General features: G+C 40.2%; 3 protein-coding genes, 1 non-coding gene and 1 pseudogene across 6 annotated transcripts; 2 read left to right on the forward strand and 3 right to left on the reverse strand.

Annotated features, from left to right (window-relative positions):
• The first annotated feature begins 1,296 nt into the window (after nucleotides 1-1,296).
• TRNAG-UCC (transfer RNA glycine (anticodon UCC)) lies at nucleotides 1,297-1,368 on the forward strand. Its single transcript has one exon. It is a non-coding gene; the product is annotated as a tRNA-Gly (tRNA).
• A 536-nt stretch (nucleotides 1,369-1,904) lies between these two features.
• Nucleotides 1,905-5,887, reverse strand: LOC131334621 (UDP-D-xylose:L-fucose alpha-1,3-D-xylosyltransferase MGP4-like). Of its 2 annotated transcripts, XM_058369745.1 has the most exons (3): nucleotides 5,257-5,886; nucleotides 4,201-4,362; nucleotides 1,905-2,459 (listed from the first exon to the last, which is right to left on the reverse strand). In XM_058369745.1, exons 1-3 carry the CDS (start codon nucleotides 5,728-5,730, stop codon nucleotides 2,382-2,384), a joined length of 714 nt encoding a protein of 237 aa, XP_058225728.1. In that variant the 5' UTR covers nucleotides 5,731-5,886; the 3' UTR covers nucleotides 1,905-2,381. The 2 variants fall into 2 exon arrangements, with proteins under 2 accessions (XP_058225728.1, XP_058225727.1); XM_058369744.1 differs by having other exon boundaries at nucleotides 1,905-4,362; nucleotides 5,257-5,887.
• Nucleotides 5,888-6,627: 740 nt separating this feature from the next.
• Nucleotides 6,628-11,172, reverse strand: LOC131334620 (protein ABIL1-like). Of its 2 annotated transcripts, none has more exons than XM_058369742.1 (9): nucleotides 10,897-11,172; nucleotides 9,844-9,926; nucleotides 8,491-8,641; nucleotides 8,302-8,401; nucleotides 8,098-8,190; nucleotides 7,894-7,978; nucleotides 7,678-7,730; nucleotides 7,475-7,581; nucleotides 6,628-7,134 (listed from the first exon to the last, which is right to left on the reverse strand). In XM_058369742.1, exons 1-9 carry the CDS (start codon nucleotides 10,996-10,998, stop codon nucleotides 6,982-6,984), a joined length of 927 nt encoding a protein of 308 aa, XP_058225725.1. In that variant the 5' UTR covers nucleotides 10,999-11,172; the 3' UTR covers nucleotides 6,628-6,981. The 2 variants fall into 2 exon arrangements, with proteins under 2 accessions (XP_058225725.1, XP_058225726.1); XM_058369743.1 differs by having other exon boundaries at nucleotides 7,678-7,727; nucleotides 10,897-11,154.
• Nucleotides 11,173-13,098: 1,926 nt separating this feature from the next.
• On the forward strand, nucleotides 13,099-14,866 carry LOC131334889 (acidic endochitinase-like; annotated as a pseudogene).
• Nucleotides 14,867-15,510: 644 nt separating this feature from the next.
• Nucleotides 15,511-17,395, reverse strand: LOC131334622 (delta(8)-fatty-acid desaturase-like). The gene has a single exon (XM_058369746.1). It carries the CDS (start codon nucleotides 17,138-17,140, stop codon nucleotides 15,821-15,823), a length of 1,320 nt encoding a protein of 439 aa, XP_058225729.1. The 5' UTR covers nucleotides 17,141-17,395; the 3' UTR covers nucleotides 15,511-15,820.
• Nucleotides 17,396-19,160: the final 1,765 nt, after the last annotated feature.

Consider the following 19,160-nt stretch of genomic DNA (forward strand, 5'->3'; position numbering starts at 1 on the left):
GGTGTTATATTGGTCAGCTCGGGTAAAGAAATGGGATGAGATGCATCGGGAAAAAAGGATAATGAAAAAGGGCGATGAGAAGGATGTTTGGTTATGGAGGTAGTGATCGGGGTGGGGTACTTAGATATTTTTATTTCTTATTTTATAGTGGGTAAGGGTGGAAATTCGATTATAGGAAAACAAAAATGATGATGTCATAATTTTCCGCCACGACGAGTGCTGGTGGAGTAGCCTGATACCAACACTCAAAGCAGAAGGGAGATCAGTGTTATTTTCAAAAGTTGAGGGGAGGTTTTTGTTGTCATAAGAAACCTCAGAGGACGTCAGTGTCATTTACCTTTTCTTTTATTATTGTTTTGGGGTATTGTAAGGTATTGTTTTCTTTACAAGAATCTTTGATCTTTGGGCAAAGATTTGTCACATAATAATAGTCAAAGAGGTAGACAGACCTGCTCCCTCGTGGTTATGGTTTTTGTTTTTTCCATCTCACTAAAGTCAATTAAATAAGGTATTTTCCTCTTTATCTCAATAGTGAAAAAAAATGGTAAGCCAAATTGTTTCTACTTTCTAAAGACCAACTAGGCAACTACATAAGAAATAAAAAATAAAGCTAAGATTTTGGTGTCTAAAATAGAATAAAAGGCATATTTGAGAAGTCTCGGTAAGCCCTCTAATTTTTTGTAAGAATGTTACTATTACTCTATTAGTGATCCGTTCACGAGTTTAGCACTCAAAAAAATGTTTCTAAATTATAGGAGCATTTATTATATTCGTTTGTAAAATATTTCGTTTGTTACCCATCAAAAAATACTCTCGTTTGTTGATTTTTGAATAAAACAAAACTTAAGCAATTTTTCAATAAAAGGGGATTGTACTATCTAATAACCATAGAATAGAAATATAAGCGATCTTGCATTGATATGCCAATTAAATATGAAGTATGATAACAACTGCAACAATTTTTGGCCGGCTTAATTTATTTTAGTCAATTGTATTCATCGCTAGACAAAAGAATTTTTGACTCCTCCTATCATAAAACTTGTCGAAAGCATGCAAATGCTGACGATAATGACAAATGACAATAAAAAAAAAAAAGTACGACTGATGTTGATAATAGTATTAATTTAATATGGTAGTAACTTGTGGGCAAGTGCATTTACGTTCGCAAAGTTGAAAATGATAACGACAATCAACAGTTCTCAAATGAAGTGGAGTAATAATTATAAAAGTTGGAGGGATCGAGACTTCAAACTATTTATAGTTTTCGCCAATGTTTCGAAGCCTTCTCATACATGAGCGTTTGTAGTCCAACGGTTAGGATAATTGCCTTCCAAGCAATAGACCCGGGTTCGACTCCCGGCAGACGCATGACATTTTGCCCCCATTTTATCTGGTTTTGGGCATTTTTGGCTTTACAGCTTTGGAAATTGGAATTCTTACCTTGAGGAACAGATAATACATTGCATACTTTAATGGAAGCAATTTTCAATAAACTCTCTCTCTCTCTCTCTCTCTCTGACATTGATAAAAAAGAAGGAAGAAGCTGAAGCATTTTACTTTGGCAGGCTGTAGACAAGTGAGTTAACATTAGCAAAAACTTAGAGAGTATAACCAACTAAACAATTACTCAACTTGGGGGGCATTGGAAACCAGTTTGTTCTACAATCGAAAAAGTGGATTGGATTACAACCAACCAAACATATAACTAGCATTTGAAGTACATAGTCACTCAGAAATCCCATAAATGCGGACACGAATCTTGATTCCCTCTTGTTAGTACAACCATAATGCGAGTATTGTTTAGCAAGTACTCGGACACGAAGTTTAGTTCAAAACATACGATACATTCATGAAACTAAAAACTGTACAATCTCATGAACGTAGCATTGGGAAAAAATGGCAAATTAAAATGAATGCTTACGGTTGTGCTGAGATACAAAATGAACACAAAAACTAGTTTTTACATGGTAGGGTTGAACATCAAAAAGCTATTCTGTAAAAAACCATTTATTGTGCTTAATTAAACGCACATCAAAATCTACAGAGACAAATCGCAAGCAGGTTAGGAATCTGCAATTCAATGTGCTTCATAGAGGTGGAAATGACCGGAAAAGAAGAGTTTGATCGGCTGCCACTGAATGGTAACTCCAAAAATGCAATGGGCATAAAATGAGCTCAATAGAAATTGGAACAGCAATTTTGTTCGAGGGCCTCCGCTATCCATTTGATGAAGTGTTCTTTCAGACTCATTATCATCTGCCAAGGGGGGACTCCTTTGCATGTTCGTCCACAAACCAGAGGCCGAAATCATGAAAGCGCTTGATTTTCTTATCAAAACCTGTTATATAGTTATTATGAATGATAGCATGCATTCCCTTAGTTTACTGAACCCATGTCTGATTTTTGAAGTATAACCCTCCCGTAGGGAATGCTGCCTGTGGGAACAGATACAGATCAACCTGCAACAAAGAAGGCATTTATGAGAAGCTACTTGCTAGGGTCATGCTCAAAAGGTAATAAAAAATAGGAGTAATATAATTATACCCATGATATCGATAATAGGTGCATCAGTAAGTAGCTCAACCGTTAAACAACATAACAGTGGATTGGATTACTCTGCACCCTAAACACAGTCGTTTGAGTGCTAAAACACTATGTGGTGCATTCTCAAGAATAAAGTATGAACTGCCAATGGTATACTATCATCCCAACAATCCACGAGGGGAAGAACAACTGATTAGAAAAGGAGACAAGAGTGAAAACAGCAGGAAAAAGAGAGAGTAAGATGAATGTAAACATCATCTCTGAGTCTTGCATCTCCCTCAGACTTTGTTTATTTCTTTCCTTATGAAACGTGTTAAAACAACTATAATTTCTAGTCAGTTCCACAGTACTTGGTAGAAGACAGTCAAGACCTCGACAGTGAGCCAAAAAGTATTAAGTCAATAATTGGTATCTTGGTGGCAGTTGAAGCGGAATTCTCACGGGTTGGGCTCTTAAAGTATGTCCTGTAAGGTAACTAAAAAGCATAGAAAAGAAGTTTACTTGGTTTACAGAACATAGAAGCAATATAATAACAAGGCAAACGCAAGTTGCAACATATCTGTCCTGCAGTTTTGTTTAATGCCCAGTTAAAAGCAGGCTGATCATTCGCCTTCTTTGCTTTAGACCAAGGCTGAGCTTGAAGCTCCTCGATCCACTTCTTCAGAACCAGTTTAGCTGCACTAGGACTGCTAACGAGCCTATCTTCTACAAATAAGACTGCAAACGAGCCGAGCCAATTTTCGCCATGTTCAAGCTCAGCTCACAAATACGAGCTTTGTAGACTGCAAACGAGCCGAGCCAATTTTTGCCATGTTCAAGCTCAGATCACAAATACGAGCCAAGTCGATCTTCACCATGTTCAAACTCGGCTTGCAAATATTCATAGTGACTCAAGCTCGGCTCAAGCTCGTCACGAACAGAGAACCTTCAGCTCAGCTCGAAAATATTTCATTCAGCTCAAACTCGGCTTGTTTGAGCTCGAGAACATGGCTGCTCAACTTTAGCTAAACGTTGAGGATAAGATAGGGGTGGTCTCTCCTTTAATAATTGAACTGGCTTTGTCTTTTCTCTGAGCAGGCGATGTGGGACTGCAGGAGAAGAGGGAGGGTTTTGCTTGTGTTTCATTTTGAAAAAATCTTTTTGTCCCCCATCGTAAGTTTTGTACTCTGTTCAAGAGACCCCCTCCTATAAAGGATCACCCTTCACATTTCTGTTTAACTCCCCAGCTGGCAATATATCCTCCACTGGCAGAACGAGACCAAAAGTCTTGGAGAATGATATAATTTTGCTTGAAAGCTAGGAAATAATAATTGACATAAATAAATATCTTGGCTTGCGAGCCAACTCGAGCTGAGCATTAGCTGGCTCGTGTTCGGCTCGTTAAGAAAACGAGCCACTAAATTGGGCTCGAGCATGTTCGCTTGTGTTACGAGTCGAGTTTGAACGAGCTCGAATAAATTGGGTTCAAGCTCGTTCGCTTGTGTTACGAGTCGAGTTTGAACGAGCTCAAATAAATTGGTTCGAGCTTGTTTGCTTGTGTTACAAGTCTGAGTTTGAACAAGCTCAAATCGAGCCTCGAGCCGCTTGCAAGTGGCTCAGTTCATTTGCAGCCCTAATTACAAATAAAAAACAGGAAGGTAAAGTAATCATACGTACTGCAGCCATGTCATCTGTGAAGTACACATCATGCTTCCCTTGCAGATAAGAAAATGGATCTGCTAACCAGACAATATCAATATCATTGTACATAACATTATATCCAAGCTCCAAAATTTGCAGAAGGTGGCGGGGTCTACGGGAAGTAAAATTGAAGAAACCCTGTAAAATGAAAGTGACCAAGTCATTATGAGAAGGCTCTCTGGGAAGTAAAATTGAAGAATCCCTGTAAAATGAAAGTGACCAAGTCATTATGAGAAGGCTCTCTGTCAAGGTGGTTGACGAAGTTAGTTGAAGGTTTCTTTTTTTGATCGCCACAGTCAGCATTATTAGAATAGCTAGATTAAAATTTTGGAGGAGGAGTTGAACTCCTGACCTCCTTTCTCCTAGCACTTAAGCGCATCCCCTGATGTCGTTGGGCTAAAGGCCTCTTGGCGAAGTTAGTTGAAGGTTAACAAAATGTAGGAAAGAGCTAGAGTACTACTACAAGGCTCTATTTGATCAGAAAACATATACTCCCTCCAGTCTGGTGGAAAACTTTACGATTTGTTTCAGTTTTAAAGCAAAATACCTTCTACCCTCAAGCACTTAATCAATAGGCCGTTCAAATGCCAATTCCAGCATAGATTCGTCCTTAACTAAGACATGAAGCCTTATCTTACTCAACTAAACAAACGGGGTACTACTAAAGCATCCAACTCCAAAACAGTGCTCAAAATTCAACATTGCCAATGCAAACATGTAACCCAATAACAGAGGCATAATGTGAATACAAATCAGCCTACATGATGGTCTGACAAGCTTTCCAAAATCATGGATTCGAGTGTAACAGCTAATTACGCCACTCCTACCCACCCACCAACAGTGGCGGCTCTAGGAATTTAGCTCGATCAGTTCACTTTTTATTTTGCCACAGGTTTGAATCATATCATACCACTTCTACCGACGAAATTAATCATCATACGAAATTTACATCCAACTAAATTCAATTAACAAGCTGTAAACTAATCCAATTTTCACTAAAAATATGCAAGACTCTACAGAACCCAAAAGCACCTGAGACCCAAACTTATGCGCAGTCTGAGCATCGGGAGATGGAAGAACAAGCACGGCATGGCCTGGCCACTTCCCATTGACCTCATAAAGCGTAGCATAGTCCTCAGCAATCACAAGCACCTGCTCGTGACGCTTCTGCCTCGCAATGCTAATCAACCAGTTGTTCAAAAACGGCAGGTAGGGCTGGCTCACGGCACACACGATAATGGTGCCGCTTCTCGCTGCCGCCTCGGGCAGCGTGTAGTCTCTCCATTTCGAGAGAGAGGACTGGGAGGAGGATGGAGAGGCGGTGAAGAGAGATTGAGGCGTGCCCAGCCATGGGGCGCAGACGCCCAGGACTACGAGGGGGGATAGGAGAAGGAGTAACAGGGTGGTTTTGGTGAAAACGGCGGGGGATTTGGGGGGGGTTGGTCGGAGAATCAACGGAGGATGTAGGGTTGGGGTTTGAGAGAATGTTGTGGAGGGAGATGACATTTTGAGAATGTTTTTTTGTTTGAATTTTTTAAAGGAAAATGTTAACCACAATCCTTCCGCTGTGAATAGTAAATCGATTTAGTACTTTTTTAAGGAAAAAAAAGAGGGGCAATTACGAGTTTCAATGGAAAAAAAAAAATCGACAAAATAAACGATTACGATCGTTGTTGTCTGGGCCCACAAGCCACAACGGCCCAAAAATGGACCAGACTAGACATACAAAAAACTGGATTGGACCTTAACCCGAAACTAAAGCTGCCTTTTCTGTCTCTAAACTTCAGGGTGTTCTAGGACTAATATATGAGAACTAGTCTCACCATCCACAAACGGAGAGCCCGATTAAAGCTGTGGCAAAGCTCCTTTGAACCTAAGACCTTTGCTGGAGCAATCTCCTTTTCAATCAATCCTTGTGTCACTAGGGCTGTAAACAAACCTATAACAGCTCACGAGCTCGGCTCAGCTTGTTTACTAAACGAGCCGACTGGAACTTGGCTCGTTAATAGAGGCTCGGCTCATTGCCCAAGTAAAAAAGCCGAGCTCAAGCTCGACAAAACTCAGCTCGGCTCGGCTCGTTTACAACCTGCATGTGTAGCATGTTCATGTTCCTCAAAAAAAGCAAGGTTATTGAAGCTGATCATTTTTACGAGCTCCATATAGTCCATACATCCCTGGGAGTGGGGCCAAACAATATTTTCTGGAAATGCATCACGTTGGTAGACTTCCAAAGGCACTTAAGCAAGCAATTCAAGCCCGGTCTTCATTTTCCAAAGAGAGGCGTAAATTTCCTGACCTGAAATTACAGATACTGGGCCCTCACTTGCGAATTGTTATGTCCTTACCGAGGACCAATGAATCAAGAGCATCTTCAAAACCAACCAAACTAGGCAAGGAACGACGAATAGTAATCACCTAAGGTACAGTTAAAAAAATATTCACCTCATCAAAGGCTTCATCAGTATTCACAATCTAATTGCATATAATTAACCCTAGAGCTATGCATATGAATACAGCTACTAAACATGGCATCGAATGCGACACATCACACTAGAACTGCTGATCTGAGCCGTTTTTTCATGAAGTTGCAATTTCATCTACCTAAAACAATGCACTTCTGCTTGTTATTTATACGCCAAATGGAAGGAATGAAAGTAGATGGTGATTTGTGCGCAATTACTAAATGAATAGGACGAAAGGCCCATGCGTCGGGGGTGGTTTGCTGAAAGTTAACTCTTAGTCAAATGGCTTGAGAATTCATGAGACGCTCTTTAGTTTGGGTGTCTTCTGTTTAACAAAGAAAGCTGATATCAGGCTCTTGCTGCGGACTGGTGCACGAACAATCTCTTGCCGACTTGGGTTGTCAAATGACCTGGAAGCTGCCAAAGGTTTGGAGCCCTCTACGGTGTTCTGCAAAGGGACAACATCCAGTAAGAGCTTTCCCAATTTTATTGTCCCCCAAGGGAGGCAGGATATTTTGCAGCATATGAAGTTTTTCTACAACTCACAAGTGGTCCAGCAGTAAAATACGCACATCAAATACAGAACAGATTTTATGGAACATAGCATGTGAAACATTTAATTGGAATGAAAAATTTAGTCCACCCAGTAGAAGACCAGCAAGCTGCTAGAGATACGGTCAAAGAAAACAACATATCTGTAATTGTTCTGTCAATAGGACTATAATCCTATCAGATATAAACTTAGAACAACGATGGGCATGTCTTAGTACTTGGGAGTTTGAAATTACCATCCGTGCGGTACCGAATGTTTGCATAGCTGCACTTTTAGCATGCCCTCCGCTGGGCAACTGGAATTGAACTGCTGAGGATTTCATCCGGGTGCTCTCTTCAGCATCTGTAAAATCAACAGTAGGAGCATGGTTTCATCATTACACAAGGAAGATGCACCATCCAAAGAGCAGTCAACTGCAAGCAAAATGTACATGCATACCCACTAAATGGAAGACCCCAGAAGCTATGCTGGAAGTTGTTGGATCTTCACTGCTGAAAGATAAATAATATCCTGAACCTTCAACCTCTCATGCAGTTCTCTTGGCAAAAATTTCACAGGAATATGACATGGAAAGAACCTTTTTTTTTGATAGGAGAAAATGAAAGAACTTAAGCTCTCACGTTTTGGTATTACGTACTAGGTACATGGACTAACCTCGACAAAGCACATGAGGAATTTTTTAAGGTAGACTTGGTTTCTGATGCCAAATGCCATGACAGAGTTGTGGGAGCTAGGCTGCCTACAGTAAATGCAGTAGAATAAGCGCTAACATATGAATTTGATGCTGATCTAATGAAGACTCTGCACCGAAACATGTAGTGACAGGAATCAAGCATTCATCAGGGGAGAAATAGTTACCTGAATTGTAAAGACGAGGTCTTGGTTGAATACGACTTTGCCTGGCATCCGTTCTTACGTGTGGGTTAAATTGTACTTTCTTGTGGACATAATCTAGCTTGTGGTGTTAAACCAATAAAACGGTCAAAAGGGAAACAAATAAAATGCCAAATGTCTAATCATATATAGTAGCACTTAAAAGAACCCTGCAATAATTAATCTTACTGGGCAAGGTATAGTGTTTGTGATGCCTCGGAATGAATGCTAACAACTGCTGCTGCCTGAGGCCTTCTCTATCCGTGTATGTTTGGCACGTTAGTAGTTGCTTACACCAAAAAACTAGTTTCAGTTTTTATCCAAGTAACCTTCTTCCTCAAACGACCACTTTTCCAGAGAAACTGCAATATAAGTTACCTGTTTCAGACATGAAACCTTAAGCTCCATGGTTGAGACATCCAAAGTTTGTTGTTCAAGGAGATCAGTTAATTTGTAAGCTACAGAGCCAAGGTGGTCAACAGCATTCACAAGGGCTCGGACAGCATAATCCTTCAAGTTGTCCAGGACCCTACACAGTTCTGAGTTAAACTTCCAGTAAAAGCAGAAAAGTAACTAAAAATTCCAATAATTTTGAACATAATGGTGTGCAAACTGCAAACTTTTAATATTCAATCTTAAACAGTATTGGCACTGGGCTATACTATTACTATAGCTACCATTGGATAAACCGTAGATTGCAAAACTGACAATGGCTACGAAGCATTAATCCTATACATGATGCAGAAAACCTTTGAAACAGTCAATTTGTAGACGTTTTCCATCACATTCTCTAAAGTCTAATCTCTAGGCTATTCTTTGTTAAAGAAATCCAATAGAATCACATCCTTAAATAGTTAAATGTTCCCATGGTAACTGCAGCTGATTGATAGGGAAGGTAGGAGCCATGTATTGTATATCCCAACACTCATTTTACAAAGATAGTTTGCAATATAAAAAACTTTCTTAAGAAGGTACGAAAATAATTCAATAAACTATTCACTGTAACCTCAGCAGTCAGTTGAAACCCACTCCAGAAATTGCCTGGTTAGGCCTCTCATACGTTGTGGAGGACGGAATGTCCAAATACCGGGCCGAACATCTTTATAACCCCAAAGTCCATCTAGGCTGTTGGGCCAAAAATGTATATGTGAGTCATTTGACCGGTAACAGGTTGGGTGGGGCTTTGAGACCACCTTGTGGAATGGCAGGCACGTGGCTACTGGGCCGAGTAGTGTCGGAGAAGGCCCAGCCAATTTGGATCATTTGAATCAGTCAGCGGCATGCGGATGCCAGGGGTGGCAGTGATTGTCCATGAAGCAGAAACCGACATGACACTGCACAAACGCCATGCATGACGTCTCCAAAGGATCCAGAGACACTTATAAGATGATATCACGCACAAGAGTCAAGAGGTACAACACTACTAATACTTTTACTACTACATGATTTCCTGAGCGAGGCTGACTTGAGCATTGAAGTGCCATCCAGCCAACCTCTGGCCCACCGGCACTATGCCGTTTGTTTTCCTGGTTAGCTGAAGTGAGGGAAGATTGGATCAAAATGTGATTGTTGACACGACATTAACGGAGGAATCAACCCCACCACATACATAATAAGGATTAAGTAGTACCCTGCGGGATTCGGCTCCGTTACCAGACTAATCTTAAATACCCAAAGGCTTTAAAATTCACTAAGATGTTCAAATAATGCAATAGTTACAGTGGGTCTCACATCTGTTTCTGTTCGCTATGAAGATAAGACTTCTCACAGTATTCTGCAGCAGAATATAACTGAGGCCTCAAATTCTTGAGTTCCTGAAATAGTAGTAACATAAGGATCAGGCTGGCATCAACTCGACAATTTTCTGTTAAACAACTAAGGAAAGTGCTTACATACAACAAATGTGAGCAGAGAACAGCTATCTAGATTCAAGAGAAAGAATACTAACAACTTCTTTCAATAATAGCTTTTCAAGTGTAAGGTATGTCTGTTATGCGGGTAGGGATTAACAGGTTGGGGAAAATATAAAAGGATCCTTGGACAAGCACCTCCATTAGACGACATAGAATAGAGATTTAGAAATATAAGAAAGCCCAGATTAAGATAGAAATGACAAAATATAAGTAGCACAAATCATTACATTATCTCAAAATGTTTTACACTCAGACATACAAACAAGCAAGACTAAAGGAGACTGATTTACGATAGAGATTACTTTGGCATGGGGCGGCTCTACTTGGTGTTTAGGGGTCAAGCGAACCCCATGAGTTCAAAATATGCACTAAAATTTTGTATTTTCCTCACTAATTTGTTTTTCCTATGTATTGTCTGCCCTGAGTCATTTGTGCGAAGCCAAAGTAAATGAAAATCCCCTTAAATTTGTGAGCATGTAGTTAGTATAGCGCAACAAAGTCAAAACAAATCAAGCCCAGTAAATTTTTAACCAAACTAAAAAAATAAAAATAAAACTTCATTTTATATGAAAACAAAATCTAGAGCCAGGGAAAAAAATCCATATCCAGAAAGCCAAACAAAACCCCCTTTCCACTGCACCAAGTACGACGAATTTATTCAGCTAATTCTCAAATTTTAGTTTGGCTCCCTTCATGTAATTTTCTCAGCTGCTCAGCAACCAGACAGAAATCAGGAAAAATCAAAAGTCAACCATGAATGAAGTAGAAGTTACATCTAATACTAGTATTCACATAATAGATGAACTAGTATCGCAAAAAAAAACCCAGATCTGAAAGAATAATTTGAGAAGATAAAGTGAAAGATTCGAACTTGCAATGCTGTGACGAAGCTCTTGCCTCGTTCCATAAACGCCTCGTCGAAGGTGATCGATTCCATATTGTCTGGCCGTGACTGCTTCACTTCCACTTCCATCTGTCTCTGGCCTCAAGTGAGAATTTGTTGAAATCAGCAGAGAGAGAAGAGTGTTTAGAAGTTTATAATGGTAACTTAAGGTAGATTTGGAGCTAAGCTAGCTTTTGGTTGGAGAGAGAGAGAGAGAAGCATCCCGGGTAGTTATTATTTGAGTCAGTTGCAAGTGAAAATGATACTAGTATCAAGTTTTAGCCATTCCCAATAAGGTTGGGTACGATGGTGCTATGCAGTGTGGTACATAATATCGTATTGTGTATTTTTGAACCGTCGGATTATACATCCGACTGTTCGAATCTCATCTCGGCAACTAACGATCAAGAGTCGTTCATTGCCGAGATGAGATCGAACCGTCATGCGCACATCACTGCACAACATCATCCCTAATTCGCGTGGACGTGTGAGTATAAGCACGAATATTGTTACAACACATCCAAAGTTACTACTAAAGTTCATTAGAGTGAAGATTGAGAGCGAGTGATAAGAAAAATGATTGAGAGCGTAAGCTCACTCTGAGGAATGAAAGCAAGAGCGCATGTCATTTTGAACGTGAGTAAGGCTGCATTCTTGTAAAAAGTCATAAACTTATTTTAATATTTTTTATTTTTCGTAATTTTTTGTTTAGCTTTTCGTCGTAATTTTTGGGGCAATCGTTTGTCTCGCAAAACGAATCGAAAAAGTATAAAAATGTAGACCGATATTTAAAAAATTCAAATAAGACGAAACTTTAAACAGATAAGACAATTGTTTAATACTTTTTTCGCCTTTAGTGTTTTTTTTCTCTTTGTCATAATTTTATAATTTTTAGACTCCTCTTATCAAGATGGATGACCAATCCAAAAAAATATTACTCAAATCTAACAAAGATTGAGAAAATACGAACAAAGCATACAAAACGAAAAAAAAATAAAAATAAAAATGCAAGAATAGAAGAACCAGATTACTCTTTTCATCATAAGGGCCGTGCTTCCAGTTTCTGGCCCAGAAAGGAGAGGGAAACTGGTGGGCCGTCCAGCCTACTCTTACTGGGCCTCACACGGATTGTTATTATTTTGATAATTCGATTCGATTCTTCGATCGATTTTCTGAATTAAAGTTCATAAAAAGAATCAGATGGGTCTGGTAAAGTGAGTTTACCAAATTTGTAAATAGACTGTATACTTTCACATTATGATCCTTGGCCATGCTATCGAATTAGTTTTACAGAAATGATACCTACACAGATGAAAAATGCACAGATCTTGCACTGATCGAGATGTCGGGCCCACTACGGGTCCTACACAAACAATCCGATCCGTTCATTAAATTTAAAACATTTTTTCAAAGGCCCCCCTAAAAAATTAGCTCAATCCGATGCCTATAAATACTTGATCCAATCATCTAACGTTTTGTTCAGTTTCAGATCTGCACGAAAAGTAAGATGATTGGATCGAGTGCTTCTTGATATCGGATTGCGCTGATTTTTTGCGAGAGCCCTTGAAAAAATGTTTTAAATTTAATAAACGGATCGGATCGTTTGTGTGGGACCCGTAGTGAGCCCCACAACTTGATCAGTGCATGATCTGTACCCTATTCATCTGTGTGAATAGCATCCCTCTTAGTTTTATATATGTGAAACGGACAAAATGAACATTTTAACATCGAAGTCATCGTCGTGAGATTCGAGCTAGGTTCAAGAAAGTGCTTTAAAATGTTGATTTTTCAATTTTACTTAATGCCAAGATTAATGTATTGAAAAGGTGCTGATATATGAGTTCTTGGATTGTTATTGTGTTTTCATTTTCGTTCTCCTTATTACATGCACTATGAATTGTCGATCTATGGGCGTACACAGGATTTGAGCTTGAGGAGAGTCAAAAAAGAGAAGAAAATTGTTTGTAAGACGAAATATAAAAACAAGTTGATTCTTCAAATTTTTCGCAAAATGTTTCTTTTTTAAAATGTGGAGAAGGAAAACTCGAGATATTGTTGACACCACATGACAATAACACGTAATGAACCCTACAGAACTTGATATACTAAGGCAAATTTGATTCATGACTTAAAATATGAGCAACATCTCTTATATTTTCTCCCAGCACATAATAAGATTGTAAAAAGGCTATGAAAATATCTCTTGAGCAGCGCAGGCCCTGCGGGCCTTTTAATACATCCTCCACCTGTCGCGTGAAACTATTTTCGCGCGGAACAGAAGAAAATGATGCAGTGTCACAGCACAGCCTGGATTACAGGATCGAAACAGAGTCCCAGCACAGCCTGCATTACAAGCTCGTCATTGCTCTTGTACACCCAATGTAAACATCAATGAATTGAGAAAGGGGAGAAAAGGAAAACAATGACTGTCAATCTTAGTAGTAGCAATAAAGCCCCTATCATCATGATGATTCGCCCAACAAAAAATATCCAATCATAAGTGTGCATCCATCCAATCTTTGGAAATTCCTGTCCGGGAAGGAATCAACCCCAACAAGGCCACATCAAATTAGGTGGTTCCTTAGAACATGAATTGAAACAACATAAACAGCCAAGTCAGATAATTCGATATAGGCACAGTTAAGCACAAAACAGACTTCTTCACTAAGGTGCCTGCACACAGTTTACCCCACATATGTTTAACATCATACAGTTCAAGACATATATTACGGGAAACGAACGATTCAAGTTTGACAGCAACCATACACTCAGAGTCTCATACACAGCCCTCTGCACAAAAAGATGCTAACTTTGACTTGAAGAGGTCACAACACAAATGGACCATCGCTAAGATTGCAATCGCATACGAACAAAAGCAACTTTGGATGAAAAGAATTGATGGTGCACATCTCCATCGGCGTTAAAACATTCCCTTCAGATTTGTCACAGGTAATTGGAGCTAAATGACTGGTCGACGCACCACTGTATGAACACAAAGTAGAAGCCATCCATCTGTGTTGAGCCACCCTTAGGGCTTGTCTTTGAACATGGCTACGCACAAAAGCAACACAGTTCACAAATATCTACCTACTCTTAGTAAGGAAAAAAAAAAGCCAAGGCCCAGCTTAGAAAGGCCTTCAAGAAAAAGATTCTAGTAGACTTCCTCTCGTTAGTAACCCTACTACTACGCTCTAATGCAAGAGGAATCGCTACATACTGGGGTCAAAATGGAAACGAAGGCACCTTGGTGAAACTTGCTACGAATATGTCAGACATAATATGATCAACTTGCCTGTCATTCTGATCCCTACACTAGTGGGTTCACCAGTGTAAGCTCATATATAAAATCATGTCAAGCAATCGGAGTCAAGGTGATACTAGAGGAGGGCCAAGGAGTTACTCCCTAGCCTCTTCCGAGGATGCTAGACAAGTCGCGTCGTATCTATGGGAACATTTCTTAGGAGGACAATCCTTGTCCTGCCCTCTTAGCCTTGCTGTTGTGGACAGAATTGGCTTCGATATAGAGGGAGGAACAAACCAACACTGGGATGAGCTAGGCAGCTAGCTAGGTAACTTTCAAGATAAAAAAATAGAGGCAAGAAGGTTTACTTAGTGCCACTCTCTTCTGCCCATTCCTCGATGCTTGGGTTGGAGGTGCCCTTAAGACCGGTATTTTCAACTATGTTTCATTTCAGTTCTACAACCCTCCTCCTTGCCAATACTCATCTGGGGATTTGGTCAACTTGAGGATTGGAAGCAGTGGAGTTCGGCTATTCCAGCTAAGAAGATTTTCCTAGGACTTGCGTCTGCTCCTGATGCAGCTGGAGGCAGGTTCATTCCCATAGCTGATCTCACCTCCAAAGTGCTTCCGTCAATTAAGGGTTCTGACAACTGGCACGTATGGTGGTGTGATGTTGTGGTCAAAGTACTATTTGATCATACTGGGTACGACTCTTAAATTAAAAGCCATGTCTAAAGATGTTCTTTTGTATTCATATGGTTCCAAGCCATAGGACTACTTTATCCATTAGATATGTATCCTTTTTACAAACATTGCATGTTCTAGCTGTTTTTATTTACATATTAAAAGGGAAAAGCCATGAGAATGGTTGAAGGTTGGTGTGACTCTAAACTCCTCTGCTCTCTGGAGTCTGGAGTCTGGAACATCAAAACTCAAGCTATGATAGGGATGCTTTAAGTTTTCTGTAAGTAACAAGATAATCGCTGTAATCCTACCTCGAAGAAGCAACTCTAAACTCTATACCAGGGTTCTCACAGCTGCAATCACGTCTAAATTTTCAGAGTTCCTATCCTGTTTAAATTTCCAAGCCCCAAGTCCTGTATAACTTCCATAAGCCATAAATTCAACAAATCCAAAACTGGATTGGATCCTTTTTACTTCAATAACCTAGGAAGTCACACAGACGCAATATTGGTTTCTGATGATAGAGATCATAGTTCATTGGTTTGGCGGAATAACCTCTTTGGCTACATGAAACTGTAGTCCTAGAGATACAAAAAGGCAGGGGAAAGAAAGTGTTTTTATTTTGCATCGACAATCAGATAAAATAAAGCTAATCAATACCGAAGAACACTGAGGTATTCTACATAATACTATATAGAGAGCTTACATATTATCAAAAATTAAATCATCCCTAAATAACATCTTAATAGAATTGACAATTCGACATATATCCCGATGAAAAACTCAATCAGAAGCAGAGTATGTGAAAATTAAGAACAAGTTGGATCCAAATAACCGCTAAGAACAAAAACAAAACAGAAAAAGAATGTGCTTTACTATTTTTTATTTGTTGTTTCCGGAATTCCCCAACCCCAAAACAGATTATTATCATTACCCCCATAAGGTGCTGGTGGATGACTGATAAAACCTTCTCCGCCATCATCAACCTCATCCATGGGTGTTAACAGCCTCCCATATCAAACCCCTAGCCTGTACGGCTGCTTCACGAAGAGTCTTGATCGTCCTCACATTGGCATCATAGAAAGAAAAGCTCCTATAAGGCAAGTCATGCTTCTTGCAAAGATCCTTCACCAGAGGAGAAATCCTCCTCAAGTGGCACCTGGGTAATCTGGGAAACAAATGGTGCTCCAGCTGAAACTGAAGCCCACCATGGAACCAATCCATCCACGAGGAGCAAGATATGTCGATCGTCCCAGCCGTCTGTTTCTCGAACCAATTGTTCCCCTTAGGCGGCCCAACGTAAGTATCCGCCGAGAAATGATTCAAACAGAACTGAATGTGCTGGATTGAGGTGACCACGAAACTGACCAGCACGAATAGGATCCTCTCAGTCCAATTGGGCAGGCATGAAACCAAGAGAGGAAACCAAGTCCAGAACACAAGTATCCCCAATATGTTGAAAGCCCTGTTGGGCACCTTTCTGTTTGAGAACAACAACAAGAACGTCTGTACAAACAGGTTGATCCTTCCAACACACATCACGGGGTAAAACGTGTAGTGCTGGTAACTCACACACAACTTAGCCATCGTATCAAATGACAATTCTCTTCCGTAGAAGACGGATGTTATCGATTTGAACAAGCTCGTCGAGACTGCGAAAAAGGGCAGGTGTTGTAAATCAGGGTCATAATCAAGGCTGTTGCAGGCAATATGGTGGGCATTATGTGTCCATTTCCACCAAGCAATGCTGATCCCAGTCAAGCAATTCCCAGTCAGAATCTGAGCCATTTGATTGAAACCCTTGCTTGTCATCATGTTATAATGACCAGAATCATGACCTAAATAAGCCACCTGAACCCAAGCAAATCCCAACAAAGCCCCTGCACCCATATGAACGAAAAAGCTATTGCTACCCAGAACCCCATAGACGGCCCCAACAAACAGCAACGTGACAAACAAGAGGGATTTAACCACGGTGTGCTCTTTCTTTTCGAACAAACCCAATTTGGAAAACTCCGAGGCGAGTTTCCTGTAGTCCTTGGACACTTCGGAAACGACGAAGTCCTTGAGGTAATACCCTGTGAAGAACTGATCGAGGTGTGCCCAAGCGGTACCTGGATGGAAAGCGATGAATGCGTCGGTGGCGTCTTGTCCGGCCAGATTCAGGAGCGGTATGTCCCCGCCCGGGTGCGTCTTGGCCCATTCCGTGACGTTGTAAACCTTGCCCTGGATAGAGATCCACAAATCACCCGGCTTGTTGTGCTGCTTCAACTCCTCTTGCGTTACGTACTTCTTTTCCATCCCCATTGCAAGATTACACGCACACAACGAAAATATGTATAACTACGTGCGACAGAATCTTATGTAAATGGATACCCAAAACAAAACCCAAATGGGGTGTTGAGACTCAAAACAACCCCGAGAAGGGGATGTTTTGTTATGATTTGGTTCGGTTTTGCTATCTGTCGGCAATGTGTTATCCTCTCTCTCCTTGGTGCGTGTTTGAGATTGTGGGTGTAGTTTTCAGATCTATGTAGAGAGAGGGAGAAGAGAGAGAGAGATAGAGAGGCGAAAGGGATATATAGTAGAGGTATGTGTGTAGGAGCGGGTTGCACGGTAGCGGGGCCCACAGGAGTCGGTCGTTTATTGATGGCTTAGACGCGTTCGGAGACCCACGCGCTTGACTTGTTTTCTAAACCTAGTTAAGATACGCTTGAAAACTTGAAATAGCGGTTACAAAAATTTGTTTAGATATGGAGTTTGTATCAGGTGTGGTCGTTTGTTTACGAGAGTCGGGGTGTCCGGGCCGTCCACACTCACCTGCTCCGGTGAGTGGGGTGGTGGCCTAGCCCAGTGGTAAACGCCCCACGCTCACCTCGGACGCTCACCTCGGGATCCATTCCCAGCCCTTTCGGCCTCGCCCTTTATTCATCCAGTGCAAAGCACCATCTTTCGTTCCCTTTTTATACTCAAGTTATTTTAGTGTCTAACTTATTACTTTTGCGACTGCTTAAAAGTGAAGAGGTTATGGTATCTCATATTTGCATCATATAGTATATCTGATATTTGGACTAAATGAGACAGTCTCATATTGCGACCGTTCATTTGCTGCAATGAATGAGTTAGATTTATTCCATTACAGTAAATAAATGGTCGCAACTTGAACTGTCTCATCCAGTCCAAATGTTATTATGTTAGAAAAGCGTAATAAGTATGCTACTTGGAAAATTGGACTTATCGTCATGGATCAGTTACCCACCTTTTTAGTGAGCTTCTGTGGAGGTTCCTTTAGACAAGAGTACCCTCGAATGGTTTCAGATCAACAGCTGTTGGAAGCTCTGTCGGTCTATTGCATAGTTACAATGAGGGTGTGCAGGAGGATAGAATTATTGATCTTTTTTTATGTCATTAATAAAACCATTTTTTCGTTGCTAAGATATTTTGGGGCAGGTAGGATTGGAGTATTTCATGACTTATATGGCGAAGGCTGTAAAGTCAGATGTGGCTTGTGAAGCGGAACATGCGTGGAGACCGGTGCAAGTGCAATGCCAGTAACCCACCACCAGGCATCTATTCTAGAACTTTCCAGCTCTCCTTTTTTTTTTTTTTTGGCTTTAATTAACACAAAATTTTTGTTTGGTTATTTCTTTTAGGGGCATTTTCCGAAATGAATAAATTTTGAGAAAAAATTTACTGCAATCAAGTTGTTAGGTGTTTTTATTAGTAAATAAGTTGTTGAGAATTATTTTCGGTAGTGAATAAATTGTATATGGATTGCGAAAGAAGAAATTGTTCACAAGTTGTTAATTAGTTAGTGTGAACAAGATAATAAAATAGATTACGTTTTTTCACCCAAAACTTAATAGAAACACCCTCACGTCTCAAATTGCTCCGTCTCTATGGCTAATAGTACAATTTGCACAGAAAAAAATGATGTATTTTTTTCTTCCCAAAATAAGATCTGTTTTGAGCTTTAATTATGCTTCCAACCATGAGAGTTTCCTTCAAAAAATGGGGATTGTTTTAATCCATTGAAGGACAACTGCGTGTGAGGTTTCAAAAATTAATTGCAAATAAATCAATTTCCTTTCCTAAGAGTTAACCTTGAAGTGATAATTCACAAAACTAAAAAGAAAAGACTAGTCGCATGCCAATACACCGCCTAATAATAAAATGGGCTACTGAAGTGGTCCAAAAACTTAACAAATCTAAATGCAACGGGTGGTATCCTACCCAGCTCGTTTGGTGAGGGTTCAGCCCTCGTCCCCTTGGCCTCCGGACCGGAGAAGCGTGCTGTATTATTTTAAAATTATTAAGTGTATCAAAA

Source organism: Rhododendron vialii, chromosome 7a, assembly GCF_030253575.1.
Source record: "Rhododendron vialii isolate Sample 1 chromosome 7a, ASM3025357v1".
Lineage (NCBI taxonomy): Eukaryota > Viridiplantae > Streptophyta > Magnoliopsida > Ericales > Ericaceae > Rhododendron > Rhododendron vialii.